The 17826-nt window shown below is 27.7% G+C and overlaps 1 protein-coding gene across 1 annotated transcript; it reads right to left on the bottom strand.

Annotated features, from left to right (window-relative positions):
• Positions 1-1265: 1265 nt before the first annotated feature.
• LOC655485 (uncharacterized) lies at positions 1266-16150 on the bottom strand. The gene is made up of 6 exons (XM_962028.4): positions 15795-16150; positions 6517-6604; positions 5536-6470; positions 5240-5452; positions 1603-1821; positions 1266-1555 (listed from the first exon to the last, which is right to left on the bottom strand). The coding sequence occupies exons 1-6, from the start codon at positions 15916-15918 to the stop codon at positions 1404-1406; spliced, it is 1731 nt and encodes a 576-aa protein (XP_967121.3). The 5' UTR covers positions 15919-16150; the 3' UTR covers positions 1266-1403.
• Positions 16151-17826: the final 1676 nt, after the last annotated feature.

Below are 17826 nucleotides of genomic sequence, written 5' to 3'. Positions count from 1 at the left end.
CGTTGGCGCGAACTGTTCGATTTTGATGAAAATACACGTCTTGTTTATCAGTTTTTAGATTACATTTTAGCTAACAATCAGACAAAATCTATCCGACTTTTTATAACATATTTTGCACTCTATCTGATACAGAACCTATTGTACACTATAAAATATTTAATTATTTCTAAATTAAAACCATCTGTTCAGCTAAACAAGAAAATTTTTTTTCGCAGCAATAAACTGTGACGTGTTAGAAAAATTTAAACTACCATTTTTGTTTGCTAAAACATAAATAAACATAAAAACAATATTTTTATAAGTTATTTGTAAACTGTTGTTAATTATCGCTTTCAGTAAGAAATTAATTCATTAAATTACTAGTACTATTTAATTAAAAATATTATTTTGTATACAGCGTGCTCAAAAACTGGCGCACCAACTCAATGGTGTGTAGTAGAGAAGTGGTTACACATAATGGTAAAAATAGTAAAAAAATTCTTTGAATTAAAGTTATTGATAAATAATTAATTTTAGGTAAATAATATGTGGCAACGTTGTCTAACAGTCATGATCGCAATAGAATTTGAGCAACAATATAAATAAATTATTTTTGAAACGGTTTCCTAGGAAATAATTCCCAGTGTTGGCACATCTACACATTGTGATTTTTTGGATAAATTGTAATTTTTTTAATTAAAAAAACTGCTAAAATCTGATAGTAAATTTTAAAATAATTATTCATCGTTTTGTTACGGAACGATTACCTGGTATGAAACATAAAAATATAAAAAAATAATGAAAACTAAAGAAGTTAACACAATAAGTTTGTAGCTCCAGATTTTTTAAAATATAACTTTAGGAATTTATTCAACATTTTTCCCGTAATCTGCACTTCCTTCTCAATAACGTACCACTGAGTTGGTGCGCCAGTTTTTGAGCACCCTGTATTCTTGTGATAAAAATTGTCAGCACAATTATAAGGCCATTACGTAACCAATGTCATTCTTTTCTCTTCCTTATATCGCAGGTCCTCTGCTCTTGAATAAGCAACTTTTATTCACCTTTCGTTGTTTTATTGACGAAAAACTGACCTTTCCCACACTTATGTGTGTCAGCAACATGACTCCAACCTTGTCCCTGTCGCTTTTGATTACTTTGGCGATTTTGCTTTGACAGCTTACGTGTTTTATATCAACGACCATGACCGTACAACATACATTACAACTTGCGAAAAAAATATCACAACTTACTGACTAAAATGAGAGAAATAAATGAAGCAATAATTTATTTTCGAATTTTTATTACACAAATATAAATCTAACCTACTGTAACTGTACAATGACTTGAGTTAGGAAAAATATAAACCCTTTCGTAATTATCACGTATCACGTTTTACAACATAATTGTTTGTAAAAACAGTCTTACATCAGAAAGAAATCCGGACCGATGTAATTTCCACAAGTTGGAAAATCGGTAGGCGTGGAAACCATATCACTGGGCTCACCAACTTGTAAAACGATATCTAACCCTCTTGTCCAACCTCTTGATCCCTCATCCCTCAGCATCCAAAACCCTAAAAGCCACTGCTATAATTCAACGTTAAACTATTGAGTAACTCACCAGGATTGTCTGCCAAGAACCTTAAAGCGACAACGCTGTTTTTTGGAATGCGAATAGTGTCTTTTATGGCGGGGTTGTTGAAATTTCTTTGAAATAACGTGTTTTCTTGATCCAACAATTTTATTTCGTCTGTTGAAGGTGCGTTTTCAAAGTGGCGAAAACCGACCACATAAAAGCGATACCCGTGCAAGTGGAATATGTGCTCCTCTTGGCTCGCATCTGAAAAATTCCGAAAAAATGTGTTGACTAAGCAACAAATAAATCTAAAAAATGTTGTTCAGCTTAGTAATATTAATTTTTTCAATTATTATAGTTACAATAAACTTAAAATATTGAAGTTTGTATAATATTTCTAAAGTTTCAAAATTCATGTTTAAAAACAGTAACTTCATTAATTTATATTTACGCAGTCTACATTTTGTAATTCTTTTCTCTCAATCGTAGATTTTGATAATAAAAAATTATAACCCCCAAACTAACACATATTTAAAAATTTTGTTGCTTAAAACTAGATTCTATCGGATTATAAAAATCAGAAATTTCAGAATTAATTAAATTAATTAAAATAGAAGTTTGCATTTCAGCAATTTTAAAATTTTAGAGCCAATTTCCAAATATCCAAAAATTTAGATCAAGATTTACAGGGTGCAATTAGCAACTACTTGAAAGTAAAAACTAAAAATATGAACGTATTCAAAAAAAAAGTTCAGGTTTGGACAAGTTATTTTTTAATCACAATGAGTATTCCTAAAAACGATTTACAAAGTTGAAATTTCTAAATTTTAAATTAAATGTTTTTAAAAATATTAGGTTATTAAGAGTTTCAGAATTTTTACAATTCCTTACAATTTAAAACTAATCAATTTATAGGTCACTAGCCACAAAAAATTGTTAAATAAAATATAAATCTGAAATAGATAGCAACAATTTTATTAAGAATTTAAAACTAATCAATTATTATTATTAAGCAGATACAAAAAAGTGGTATGTCCTATGTCATTTTAAAACAAGAGATGTTTATTAAATTAAACTTTATTAATGCGCTGATAAGAGTGATAAGTTAATTTCGTCAATGAGAAATTATCTCATTGGCTCACGTTGGCCACGTGATCAGTTAATCAGATATTTAATCGCGAATTGCCGATTCTATAAACTAGCTATTAATTTTATTGATATTAATATTTTAATTGATTAATTTTAATTAGGAGTTGTTGAAAAAATGTGAAAAAAAATCACATACATAAAGAAATAAAGTATAAAAAAGAAAACGCTGATATCTGTGTGTTTTAATTAAACAAATAAAAAATACTTGTAGTAGAGTCACCCTGTACTATAGAAAACTAATGGATTCTTGATTTAACATTATTTTTATTATTTTTATTTTTATTTTATGATCTTATGTTTTTTACTTAGTAGATATAAAATTATCGTCTACCATTTCAATTTAAAAGTTTTTAATAACTTAATAATAACTAACGTCCAGTTTACAGAACTTTTTAATTGCAATAAAATTTTAATTCGAGATTAACTTGACATTTGTCGAGTTTTTAATTTGGCTTTCCGTAAAGTAACCTTAATTAATTGTTTAAATAAATAATGACTGTTTAAGAAAAGATGAGGTTCTCAACTACGTGTTTGCAAAAAGTTTAAAGTTTTACCCAAGGTCTAATTTCTTTAATTGATATATTTCTAAAACCTAACATTCATGAATCATGTCTCTAAAATTTCTAAGACTTGTAATTAGAGTGATTTTACAATATGATAATTATGGAATTCTAAATTTTAGTTTACAAATAATTTTTTTATGTTTTAGCGACACGAAAAACTCTACAATTTAAGTTTTTATGATATGTTTTAGTAGTAAAAGTCATGTCTTAAAAACTTTATTAATATAACAGTTGGTACCAACCTAAAATTACTGTTGATAAAATTTCAAAATCTTTCAATATAAAAATTTGAATCAACATTAATCTGCATTTTACGGTTTCAAGAACTAAGATTTCTGCAATTCTAGAAAAACAACAAAACAAACACAAATCCAAAAATTATTAGCTCAAGCCTTTGTGATTTACAATTGCAAAATAGCAACCATATGAGCACTATAAAATATGGCAAACAAAAAAAGTTTAAACAAAACATATTTTTTTCGTTAGAACAATAAGTTACTTTTCAAAGAAATTTCTGAAGTTTACAATGAAAGCCTGTAATTTCCCTTTAGATTTACAAAATTCTAATCCTTTCTAGTAAAACAAACTCAGAGTCGGTTTACAAACAACAAAATTAAGATTTAATTCAAAATTAACCTAATTCGAATTAAGTTGCCATTAACAAATTAAAATGTTCTGTAAACCGGCTCTGCCGGTGCAGATCCTAAAGTACCGATAATTTAGTTTTGAACAGCCAAAGTTTTTTAAACATATCTAAATTTAAAATCCATTACCTCGTTTTTATTATTTAATTTTTTGTTCCATTGAATAAAAATTTAAATTCTTTTAATTAGCAATTTTAAAATATTGTCCCGCATTTGCAAAAAAGTTTAGTTCAGAATTTTTTAAATATATATAGTTTAAAATAAGAACTTTATGCTTAATAATTAAATGATAGATTAACTTACGAGTGGCTTTAACTTAGAGGTTTTCAAACATTATTATTTTAAAAATAAATACACTATTTAAAAAAAAAATTGAAGTCATTTCTAAAATATTATTTATTAAATAAAGTTTCTTTGCCGTGTAGTTTCTTTTTTTATATATTTATATAAATTTATATTTTATATATTTTTTATATATATATTTATTTTATATATTATAAAATCTTTTTTATTTTCTTTTCTTAATCCTAGAAATTAAAAAGATTTGAAGTGTAAAGAGCAAAACTCTAAACTCTAAAGAACTCCAGACCTATACTCAGATTTTAAATCCTTTTCCTAAAACATTTTGAAGTTTTGAAGCCGAAAATATATTATCTGTATTCAGCCTTTTATTGTTGTTTTAATTGTTTTGCACTTGTAATTTTATTAAACTATTCTAACCAATAAATGAATCTAATAAATTCGATCTACATTCTGGTTTTCTATAAATAAATCTAAAGTGTTGTATAGTATTATATTTCTTAATTACTTTTTACTTACTTTCAGTTTTAAATTAAAATTAAAAGCTAAAATACCCACACTTTTTAAGAGCCACAAATCTGGTATGTACAAATAAAAAAATTGTTAGGTATATTTGAAGCTCATTTTTATTTTAAATTCCAATCAATCGAAAAATTGTGTAATTCCAAAAGGGATACAACTTGATCATTGAAATTTCATTTCTAATTTTCTACAAATAAAATTAATTTCCAAAAGAGTCAAAGTTTTGATTAGGATTTTTTAATTTGTAATTTTATTTTCAGTAATAATTAAAGGTCAAAACTCTGGTTTAAAAACATTTTTCGTTTACTAATCATTTAAAAAATGTGAGAAATTTTGTCGATTCCAAAAATTGTAAAACCACTGTTTAAAATATTTTATTTCAATAAATACCAGCGATTTTGATGTTGTACTGAAGGAAATTTTTGAAATGTTTCAAGTTCTGATAAACTAAACTGCGTTGCTTGTGAATTTCTAATAATTAATTCAAATGAAAGTAAACCCAACCTTGGTTAATAAGCACAATTTCGGCAACCGCTCGCAACGGAATGTGCTCAACATGAACACATTCACACACTTCCTTCCCCACGCATTTTTCGGGCACATTTCTCCCATCACAAACGCTGTTCATCGCGACTCGATCCAATTGCGTTAACAAAGGAGACGAAGGATAAGTGAACGTTAAATTATTGACACCAAAAACTCTCGAGCCGAAATTACCTAAAAAAAAATTATTCTTGTCTTACATAAGATCGCTTTCGCTCACTTTTCCATCACACCACTTTCTCTCTTAACCTACTTACCACTAACATTTACGATCTGCGATCCGAGAGACAAATACACGGTCTTTGGAGCGGTTTTAACTGTTTCTGGCATTTTTTCAACAAAATTCAAATCGCTTAGACAGACTTTGCCAATTTTGGAGTGACAAAGAGAAGTGTCCAAAACCCTCCCTTCTTTTTCCCTTTTTTGGGGTTTTTCAGTAGGTGTTGTGTCCCCAAGTTCGTAATTCAACAAAGCTAAACCTTCCCCAAGGCATGATTTAACCCTCACGTAATGTCTTTTGATTTTTTGGTCGGTTTTTAGCACAAAATCGAGTCTTTCTCCTTTGGTCAAAACCACGGAAGTTACTTCGGTGGGAAACACAAGGTTACCATCCAATGCAATTACTTTGATTAGGTGGTTATCAACAGTTAAAGTAACAGGACATCCTGAGTTACTTCCAGCAAATGCTACTCTAAACCTGTAACGTTTGTTCCTCTTAACTGTGAATTTTGTCACTTCATTTGATCCTTTTCCATTGACTAGTACTTTACTATCCCTTTCAGAAATCATAATTATGTGATTTCTTGAATCCACATCGTAATATTTCCGTTGCAAATCGTTTTTTTCAGCTTGTCTTACGATAAGAGCACCAAACAAACCCCGATTGAGCTCACTGTCCGAAAATGCCTGATAGAGATGTGTTCCAGGGGAAGTGACCCGAAATTTGTACTGAAACGTGGTATAGCTAAGTATTGGACATTGGGTGACTAGAGGAACTCCGTCCATGAAAGGTGCTTCAACATTTGCTTGTCCTCTCCAATGTATTGTTAAGCTATGTCCAGGCATTTTATTAACTACGTCCACTACTAAAATATCGTTTTGGCATATTTGAATTGCTGGGCCTGGACTTTGGCCATTAACTGCGATTATTTCGGACGAAGTGTCGTTATTAAAGGAACAGTCTTTACATGGCCTGAAAAAATAGAATAGTGGGTTGGGAAAGGGATGTGTTGTGTTACCTTTTATTCTCGATTTGGATTTTTATGCGGCATATCATTGGCCAGTCTAGGTCATGGCAAGGTCTATCACAGCTCAGGAATGTGCCCTCTAGAAACAGAAAATAGAAATTGTAACAAATTGTTTTCAGCTCATCACATGATCGTTCACTTTTATTTTTAGTACAATAGAAACTTAGAAATTTCAAAAACTGGAAAAAGCTCGGCTTAAATTAATTACTTTCAGTGTACAATGCTTGCATTTATTTTTTATTGATTAAGTGAAAAAACTAACAACACTGATTGATTATAAAAATAATTTCCAATACATCCATATACAGGTTGCTCAAAAACCGGCGCACCAACTCAGTGGTACGTTATTGAGAAGCAAGTGCAGATTACGGGAAAAATATTGAAAAAATTCCTAAAGTCATATTTTATAAAATCTGGAGCTACAAAGTTATTGTGTTAACTTCTTTAGTTATATTATTTTTTTATGTTTTTATGTTTCATACCAAGTAATTGTTCCGTAACAAAACGATGAATAATTATTTTTAAATTTACTATCAGATTTTAGCAGTTTTTTTAATTTAAAAAAAAAAATTATCAAAAAAATCACACTGTGTAGATTTGCCAACACTGGGAATTGTTTCCTAGAAAAGCGTTTCAAAAATAATTTATTTTTATTATTGCTCAAATTCTATTGCGATCATGACTGTTAGACAACGTTGCCACATATTATTCATCTAAAATCCGTTATTTATCAATAACTTTAATACAAAGAATTTTTTTACTATTTTAACCTTTACCACACACCATTGAGTTGGTGCACCAGTTTTTGAGCACGCTGTAGATAATATTATTTTGCAGTCAAAATTTTGCTAATACTTTGCTTCCCTTAAATCAATTTACTGTTGTGATGACAGGGGCAAATCCAGAAATTAATTTTGGGGGGAAGGCTTCCAAAAATTTTTGAATGGTGAAAGTTAAGCTATTGAATAAAAGTTTTACTGTCGGTATGTTAAAATATTTCAATAAATTTGTACATTTTTTTATCTAAAAATGTTACAATGCATTGTAGAGTAAGTTTAAAGTAACGCATAAAATTCATTTTGTTGTTATTGTAATTTTTAAAAATAAGCAAAAAAAAGATCGTTCCTTAAGGCAAAAAGTAAAGTCTTTTATGTGTAATTATTAATACATTTTTGCATTAATGCATTTTCCTTTTTTTTACGATTTTTTTTTTTAATTTACCATTTCAAATCTTTGTACTTACCAGAAAAAAAGTATATTTACTATCAAAAATACTAATGAAAAATGTCAGTTTCCATTTAAAAAATTAAAAATAGCGACATTATTCAAAAACCACAAATGATAGCCTAGTGTCAAAATGTAGCATTTGCAAAAATAAAATCGACCTGTTTATGAAAAATGACCCACAACAGAAATATAAATTTTTTGTGTTAGTTTAGTTTAAACTCACTCCATACATAGTTGTTAATCATAATGTTTTTACTAGTAGATTCTACTAAGTTTTTGAAATAATTGAATCTCATTGACAAAAACAGCATAATTCCCGTAAAAATGAAAAAACAACAACATAATACAACTTTTTTGTATTACTGTTCGATATTAGTACGATATTATTAAGTACATAATAACAATTTATTTGTTAATTTATTAATAAAAATTAATTAATGTGCATTCAAAAAACTTTTTATGTTATTATTTAAAAAGAATTTGTTCATTAGGTTTTTATTTTATTTATTAAAAAATTAAAATGAAACAGGAATAGATTTGATAAAGGTGCATTAATTTTAATGCCGAAAACGAAACAGGGCGCAAAATTACAAAATCACAATCAGATTGTTGCTGAAATAGGACCGAGGAGTTTAATTTTAATACCTTTTACTCAGATGTTTTGAAAATACTGTCTCGCATTTCCAAAAAATCTAAAGTTTATTTTTTTAATATGAAACTTGAAAATAAAAACTAAATAATAGTTTAACTAAACATTTGTTCAAAAACAATGGTTTCCATGATTATAATTCAATAATAAGTAATAATATATAATACTAATAATGATTAATAATAATAATAATAATAATATTCTGAATTCTGACACTGATTTTCAAAATATGTTTTACAATTATTTAGTATTTTAATTTTTGGTGGATTTCAATTTTAATAAAAACGTCTTTGAGATCAGAGATTTTGAAAAGTGGATTTGTACTCATTTTTTTATTGCTTAGTTAATTGTTGAAGAAACTATAGGTACTACTGTTTGATGCAAGTTTATTTATAAGAGTAGATTTTACATGTGTGAAAAATTTCAAATATTTTTCTACAATTGCAATGTTAAAACTGCAAAACACAACATATTGAATACTTCTCGTTACTATTACATTGTATTTTACTTTACAGTTATTTTCCATAAAAATGGTGAAACATAAAATACCTACTATAATTTGCAAAGCGAAAACGAAAAGTTTACTGTAAAATACTTGAGCAAAAAAACAAATACATTAGGACTTTTCTAAACTATCACTTTTCACAATACATTTTCTATACGTATAAAGTGACGAATCTATCAATAAGATTATTTATTTACACAGAAAGAAGTTACGTTAAAAAATGCAAAATTTAAAGTTATTACGTTATTTCGTCGATTTCGTACGTTATTTTTCTTCTGTTTTTAACAACTACAAATTTGCTAATTTTTTTCATCCCTTAAACCAGTTAGCAAAGCTAAATATAAGTCTGCACAATGGCAACATCATATTTGGGTGTTTTGAGGTATGAGTAAAAGAGGAAACAAATACCTATTTGACATAACCCTTATAAAAATTAAGTAAAAATGAAAGCTTTTAATGAGATACACTTTTTTATTCTTCAAGTTACAAAGAAATAATATATTTGGTTCTGATATCTCACTAACTATGCTAAAGTAAAAGCTGCATAAATAAGTTAGGGGAAACAAGGTGCAAAGTTAGTTTTGCATTTTAATGCGCTGATAAGAGTGCAATACAGTGTAGGTTTCACTTTTATTTTGACTAAGCTTAGTGGATAATGGTCAGTTTATGTAAATGAAGGTGTTTTGTTATTAAAAAGTTAGGTACATGCTTTATTAATAAATTATAATAATTTGAGTAATAATTTAAGAATTTTAATCTCATTTTTTAACCAATCTAATTATATGTTTTTTTTTAGTTCATTGAATGTTTTATTTTTATGCCTATAATTTACTTCAGCAAAGATCATTTCATAGTTTCCTTTCTGCGAATATTAGTTTTTATACTCAAATTCATAATTTTAGCTATTTTCTACGATAAGTGTCAGTTCAAGTTCGGTTCAGGTCATTTTGTTGACTGTTTTTGTTTTTAATTATTGTTACTTTTAATCATAGAGGCCTCGTGTAGAGCAAACTATTTAGAAATTACTAAAAAAAAACACTACTCCTACATAAGAAAAAATGTGAAAAATAGAATAAAGTAAGTTCATTTACCTTTGTACAAATTACTTCGTAGAACAACTTTTTAGTTAAATACAATCCGTAAAAAATTAAATGTAGGATCATAGTAGAGATTAAAACTTTGCTGCTTCTTTCCAGAAAAAACGAACAATGTTAGTATATAAAAAGTATGATTTTACTGGTTGTCTGCGTAAATAAAAATTGGTACTTTTCAGAAATTTTATAGAAATAAAATAATTAAATGCTGCAAATCCAAATTCTAAAACCACCTGAGGTCCTACACTCTTTTATAAACAGACCCTATATAAAAGTAACCTCTAAATAAAAAAAATTGTGCTTTTAAACAAAGTGTTTTTAATGAAATACTATGAAATTTGGTGTAATTTTATTATTGCTAACAAGACCATTTGTTTTAGTGTCATTACTTTTGTTTCAATCATGTTGTACATTATTGTACCCAACAACAAGTTAACACATTTTAGAACATACATATTTTTTATTTTAGTAGAGAGTGGAGTAATTATTTTTTGTTTAAAAGTTACCTACATTATTTTTTAGGCATTTTTAGTATCGTCCTTGGTGTTGGAATAGAAATAGTTATTTAAGGATGTTTTAAACAAAAAGCCAATAGTCCCAGAATCTGAAAAGTTAAATGGTAATTTATTTTTTAATAATATAATTTACTACTACATCTCAGTAATGGAATTATTAATTAACTCATACTCATAGATATGTATAAGTTTCACTTATCTAGAATAATAAAATTTGCTTTCTTACGAGATAATTTATTACCTAGGTACTTAACAAAAGTACTGAAAACTTAAAAATAACATACAGCGATGGTAAAAATCAATCGCTCTTTTAAATTTGCCCTCTAACAACAGAAGGCTCCAGAGCGAGTATTCTGTTTAATAATAATAATAATTAAACAAAATTATTACAACGTGAAAATGCACAAAAAAGTTACACTGCAATTCATCAAAATTCATAATATACAGGGTGATCCAGCGGTGTGTAATCGGTATATAACTTTTTTGCTATTCGAAATATTTTTATTATGCACAGGGTGTTGTATACAGAGTGGTGAAGCAAAGTTATATTTTTTTAAATGGAACGCCCTATATATTTTTACGTAATTGGAATCTACGCCGAAAAATACTGTAATTATATATAAACCATTATGAGTCTATCTCTTTTCGTTACGGAATTATTCAACTTTTCGTTATAAAAATGACCGATTTTTTAAAAATTACTGCAAAGTCGCTTATGAATATTTTCCAATAAATTTGCGACTGAAAAATTCAGAATACTTTGTAGTTTTAGTAAATAGACAACTTTTCGTTAAAGCACGCAGATAATATACAGGGCGGCCCAAAACGCAAAAAGTTCAATAACTCATTTTTTTCAAATGGAACAGCCTGTATTTTATTCAATGTGTCGATAGCATTTTTAATAAGCTTTCTTATAGGGCTAGCATAGCAAATTTAAAATATTTTTCGAAATTTTTCAAAAAAATATATTTTATTACAAGACAATTTGTTAGCCTAGAATCTGATAGCCAAATAGTAATTAATTTTTTGACATGTACCAATGTGACTAATTACACAAGTAATCTAATTATTACCTGATACGTAAATGAATTTTACTCATCAAGAATTATTAATAAAATAAATAAAAAATATATATATATTTTTGAACACTTTAAGAAATATTGTAAATTTGCTATAAAAACCGTATATCAATAGAAAGTCGCTCTATCGGATAATTAAAACAGATTCGCAATATTTTAAATAATAAAAAAGTTGTAGACCGACTACGCACCCCTAAATCACCCTGCATAATATTATGTTCAAATTTAAGATATAATTTTAAACAGAAATAAAAAAACGAATATATACCTATGTACATAATATGAATTAAAAATTAAAAAAACTTTGCGAAGATATCTCGTAATAATGTTCAATGTGCTGCAATATCCGAATTTGATAATGGTGGTTGCGATATAGTTGCGACAATCTAATGAATTAATTAATCGACTTAATTGCTAAGTTAACGGTCGTTCTACCTAATTATTGATAAGGTATACGTCTGTCTGATTTAAAAAACACCTTAATTAGGTTCTCTTATAAATAAATCAATAGACGCAATATAAGCATTTTCAAGCTTATTTCTTAAACATGAAATTTATTGATTTGGGCAACTGTATTAAATTGGAAAAAATTGCACAAAGAATTAATAATAAGAAATAAAAAATAAACAGATATTAGACTTTAACTTTTAATTTTAGCAGCCATGTGCGTTATTCAATGAAAATTGTTGATGTTGTTATTGTTGCATTTTATATGGGAATTTTAACATTGGCCATAAATATTTCAAAATTTGAGTTATTTGTAATAAACTTTAGGCGTAATATTTTAAAGTTATCATTAGCTGAAAATTTCTCTTTTCAACTACTGAACAATAAGAAGATAATATTTTTTTAATGTTTAAAGTTAAATACTTGTTGAGTAATCAGTAAGAGACACTTAATTGTTAATGTTTTGAGAGAAACAATTTAAAGGTTTTAAAAATGCAAAAGAAAAAAATGAGATGTTCGATTTAAAATTCAAGTAAATTCAACTTGTAACAAACTTGTTAATTTTTTATCTTCTTAAGTATAAACTTTCTTCTTTAAATTTGTGAGAATCCTACTTTTCTAGAATTCTTACTTTATGTGTAATATTTTTTTAAGTGTGTTTATGTCAAAAAAAACACAAATGGTTTTAATAACTAAACAAAACCGATCTAATAAACATTTAAAAATATTAGTTAAAAACTGTAGCCAAAATTTAAAAAATATAGGGACTTGGTTTGTCACTGATTTCCGAGACACTCTGTATAATTAAGCGGATTTTGTAAATAAGTATTAATTTTTTTAATAAATTTCACCAACTCGATGGGACACTCTGTACATTCTGTATTTACAAAATGATTAATTTTCTCTTAACAGATAATGAGAACTTACTTAAATAACAATGCAATTTTTGCGAGAATTTTCCGTAATTTTGTGTAACTAGCGTATAAAGCAATAATTTTCTTTTCTTAATTAGCAATAATTACCGATAATTATAATAAATAAATCGAAATTAAATTAGTTTCACTTTCAATAAATTTTCATTTCGTTTTGGATAAAAATGTTAAATTATGCAAGCTGTAACATTTTTTAATTCAATTTGCCCGTCATATCATCATTCATCATATAATGTACAAGGTGAGTCTGCAAAAAATGTTTCTTACTGTATCTCAAAAACTAATAATCACACAGAAATGAGCGGTTGTTATTAAAATCGTAAAGTGCTTTATATTTTTGGATTTTTTCAGATTTCTTCTACAATTCATCACAAAAAATATCCAATTAATTCATTTCTAATTCTAATTTATTCGAAAAGAAACGATACTTAATTGATAAGTATTTTGTGCGAAAAATCCACAAAAAATAAATTGCCGCTAGTCCCAAAATGAAGTTTCTTTGAATTTTAAATTTTTATTTTTTAAAGATAGTGAGACATTTTTACGAGTGTTTTACCCAAAATCACATTTTTAAGCGTCATTTGTTTTAGAATAACATGAGAAAAGTTTTGCAGCAACTTAATATTAATAATAATTAATTCATTATTTTATTACTGAAGAAACATTAAATACGGAATGTCTCAGCTAAGACTTTTGAGATTAATATCTCAGTTATTTGTCAACGGAATGTTAGGAAATTTAGAATGCACATATTTTAGGAGGTGGTCTTTCAATTAGCGGCAAAAAATAACCTCAATAAAAAAAATGAAATTTTCTTTTATTTAAAATTAAGCCAAATAACCGTTGGATCATTAAACCCCGAAAAATAAATGGCCACACAAAAAATTAACCAAATCGCTCGGCTGATTAAAGAAAAAAATTAAATTTTGTTGTTAAAAACTTAATCCAAATTTTGATAGTAATTTGGGCAGTCACCTTTGAAACAATTGATGAAGCATTTCTATGCGGCATTTTGTGTACCACTGAAAAAAACTGTCAAAAGTGTGCGCGCTGTCAGAAAAGTAAGATTGTTTTAATTTGGTGAAATTATTTTAAAAATCAACAACAGGGGCTGAAATTTCTGTGTTGTTGAAAAAGGAATCAATATTCGCCTATGGAAGGTGTCGTTGGACTTTTTGTGAAATGTTGTTTATGAAATTTAAAGTTCAAAGAATCGTCAATAATTTGAAGACACAGGAAGCGTACCTGAACTAAATCGAGTGAGGACAAAATACGTCACTGGAAACGAAGTAATAGTTGGGGCTGTAATTCAAGCTTTGGAAGAGAATCCAATCAGCAGTGTACGAAACATTTATAAAGTCCTGAATGTTCAAGTGTCGAGAATTTTTCAGTTGTTGTTCAGTCTTTTAGTCCTTTTTGAAAGAATTAAAGCATCCAGTACCAAAAGTAAGTCAAAAATATTGTTTTTTAACTTTGTATGGGTGAGAGATAATTGTGAAATGTCGCTTGCGTGACAGTTACGTTTCTGCGAGTAGGATTCGGAAATAAAATTAACTAAACGCCCTCTGGTGATGACTTTTGAACTATGTCGAAAACAGTAAAGAAATTTTCGTAATGCCACATTTAACTGACATTTAATGAATTGTTCAACAATTTTGCGTGTATAATGTTAATTACTTACAATAGAAAGAATTACTTTAAAAGTACGTGGTGGTAAATACTAGCGTTGACTTTGGTTCTGTAGTTTTTCGTGGTATAAAGTGTTTATTGTTGGAACTTGAAAGTGGATAAAAAGTGAAAAATATTTAAATTTTGATTACAAAGTGTTATCAAACAGTTGCCTAATTAAAGATTATAAGTGATGGATCACAGCGAACACAAAGTTTGGCTCAAGAAACCAATAAATTAGTGAAGTGTTATGAATTTTAGGTTAAAATTTTCCACTGAAAAAATCATGAAATGCTGCGGTAAATCTACAAAACTACAATAAAGATTAACAACTGCTAATACACTTAAACGTAAATTATGCCAAAAGGTAGGCTTTTCAATGTCTTTGTAATAATTTTCCAATAAAGAAAGTGAACCAAACAGTCATTCGTTATTCGTGTTTTCCTCGTCATCTCTCATTTGTCAACATAAGTTTCTTGCATCAAAGATGCAATAATCACTCCGCATAGGCAATGTAATAATTGTGAAGCCCCAAAATTCGTACAACGCTCAAAATATCCGAATAAACATTTTCCCGCCATTTATGGTTACTGTTTTCGACCTAGCTCAGTGGCGCCCCCAACGGTAATTTTATTTCCGAATTGCCCAAAATTCAATGGTAGTGCTCATTTGTCTCATAAAAATCTACGCTTTTGCATCTGTACCCACGTTTAACAGTTTGTTGTTCATTTTTCTCGTGAAACAGATGTCTTCCACGAAAGAGTTTTTTCTAACAGCATTTTTGACTGACGATAATTTTTTTAATATAAGTCTGAAAAGGCTTAACATTTTAAAAAGGCATGTAAAAATTACGTTTTGCAAACTTGAGTTGTTGCATAAATTGGATTTTAATCTTTATCTTCCAAAATACTTGCATTTTAAATTTCATAAAAAACCCTTGACAAATATCTGAGATATCAGGCTCGAAAGTTTTAGCTGAAACACCCTGTATAAAGTATTTATAATATCAAACGCAAATTTCTATGACATTGTGAGTTTCTGTTAAAAATAGGTACACTTTTAGGAGACTCACCTTGTAATGGGTCAGTTGTGTAATTAACTTTGTTAATTGTTTTATCAACGTAATACGAAACGTAAAATGTAATTAAAATACCTGGTAAAGGGGTAAGGTACAAAACCGCCACCACTGCCACCATCATGCCCATCACGATGGTCACTCTCAACATCACATTTTGTGTCTTGGACATTTTATAACTCGATTTTTGGCAGCACGACATTACAACACAACTAGTATTTAAAACTCAACAAATAAAATAAAATTAATAATCTTCCTTGCTTAACAATGTTATTGTTTTGGTTTCATGATGACACTGAATAACGTCCACAATAATGAACACAAATCATAACAAACACTGAGATAATAAAAACAAATAAACAGACCACCTGCAAACTGCAGGTGTAGCAAAGAAACTGCTTCTGAATGCAGAATACTGTTACTAATGCTCCCACTTGACGCAGGAAGGAAATGAAGAAGTGAAAGTAAAGCCGACTCATACACAGTTTGCTTGAACTCGATGTCAGTGGAAGTGTACGAATAATAGTAACGTCTAAACTTACAGCGACGATAAAACATTGTTATTTTCCTTTTAAGGACTTCCTAACAGGAAGCGACGGTGAAAAATCTTAATGTTCATTCAGTAACCTTGTTGCGTCAACTCTCTTTTTAGTGATTGATCGAAAGTTAATGACAACCTGAACTTCAGAAAAATAACAGAGTTTTTGTTAGTGATGCTCTGTTTCTTAAAATTAAATGGTTTCAGTGTAATACACAATTATTTCTTTACTTAACATCAGAACTAAAACATTGGATAAAATTGAAAAGTTTTTTAAATAATATTTATTTAATTTTGTCCCCGTCTTTGCAAAAAAATTGTTACAATTCGCGATTAATTTAAGATTTGTAAAGTAAATGGCAACTAAATTTGTAATTTATAATCAAGTTATTTTTTTTATTGAGTTTTTTATTTACTTAAGATTTTTTGAGACCCTTTTCGTCCCTAAAATCACATTTAGCTTCTTTTAAAATTCTAAACTATTTGCAAATTTTTGGATATGCATCTTTATAAAAATCAAAAACTTTTTCATTTTCAAGTGTTAGGAAATACTATTAGCAGAACATTTGAAAGAGAAAGCCCAAATATTTCCTTCAGTGTTAACAAATTTCGATTAAAGTTAACAAAACCCAAATATTTAATTTTACAAGTACTTTTCAAAAATATCAAGCAAATAAATTGCCTTGATATTCTACCAAAATAAAAAGAATTTAATTCTGTTTTAATTTTTGTTTTATTTTAATTCTGCATCTATCTGTACGTTCTATCTATCTGTACATCTGTACATTCTGTACGAATATAAATAGATTTTAAATTAGTTTTATTTTTGTTGACAGTATTAAAAATTAAAAACAAAAATATGGAGAATAGAACCTTTTCAAATCTGTACTTCGTGAATTTATTTTGTATTTATGGATGGGATAACAAAGTTTTTAATACGATTTGTGATTGATTTAATGAAAAATATTTCTATGTGAAAAAATAGCTGTCATAACTGAATATATTAATAAATTATAACGATATAATCTACGAATAATTCAAACACTCGCCAAGTAAAAAAATTTATCTAACAAAAGTCCAACGCAAAATAAAATGAGAACTACATATTCAGAATGGGTAATTTTTCTGACACATTATTTTTTTCTTAACATTACATTAAAGATCTATATCTTATAAAAAAGACTTAAATAATTTTTGCTATACATTCTTCTGGATGTCTTATCTTTCCAAGAGATGACTCGACAATTTTGAATCATCTTATATACTTCTCTGTTTTGTTTATTTCTGGATTTTTATTAGTTTTTATTAGTGTAAGAATTTTAAATTTTCTCATTAATTAAACACAATTATCTTACTTGCTTAATTGAAAATTAATTTCAACGTAGTACTTTTGAAGAGCTCTATTTGCTTTAGGAAAGTTAGTAGAAAGTTTCATTTTTGAAAATCGTTAAACGGTCCTAAAAATCACCCAAGTATCGTACTATTGGTACTTTCCTTTCTGATCATTCTGTACTGCGTTATTTACTATTATCTATTAAGTATTACTTTTATAAAAATAGCTTGGTGTGTTAT

Source organism: Tribolium castaneum, chromosome 2 (genome assembly GCF_031307605.1).
Source record: "Tribolium castaneum strain GA2 chromosome 2, icTriCast1.1, whole genome shotgun sequence".
Lineage (NCBI taxonomy): Eukaryota > Metazoa > Arthropoda > Insecta > Coleoptera > Tenebrionidae > Tribolium > Tribolium castaneum.
This window is presented reverse-complemented; position numbering and strand designations above follow the sequence as displayed.

What these genes read in the sequence shown, in the direction of transcription:
- LOC655485 (XM_962028.4), bottom strand. Translation starts at nt 15,918, where the DNA reads ATGTCGTGCTGCCAAAAATCGAGTTATAAAATGTCCAAGACACAAAAT. An exon ending in AATTGTGCTTATTAACCAAG is followed by an intron (nt 1,822 to 5,239) that starts GTTGGGTTTACT and finishes GGAATTTTTCAG; the next exon opens with ATGCGAGCCAAGAGGAGCAC. An exon ending in GTTCTTGGCAGACAATCCTG is followed by an intron (nt 1,556 to 1,602) that starts GTGAGTTACTCA and finishes AGTGGCTTTTAG; the next exon opens with GGTTTTGGATGCTGAGGGAT.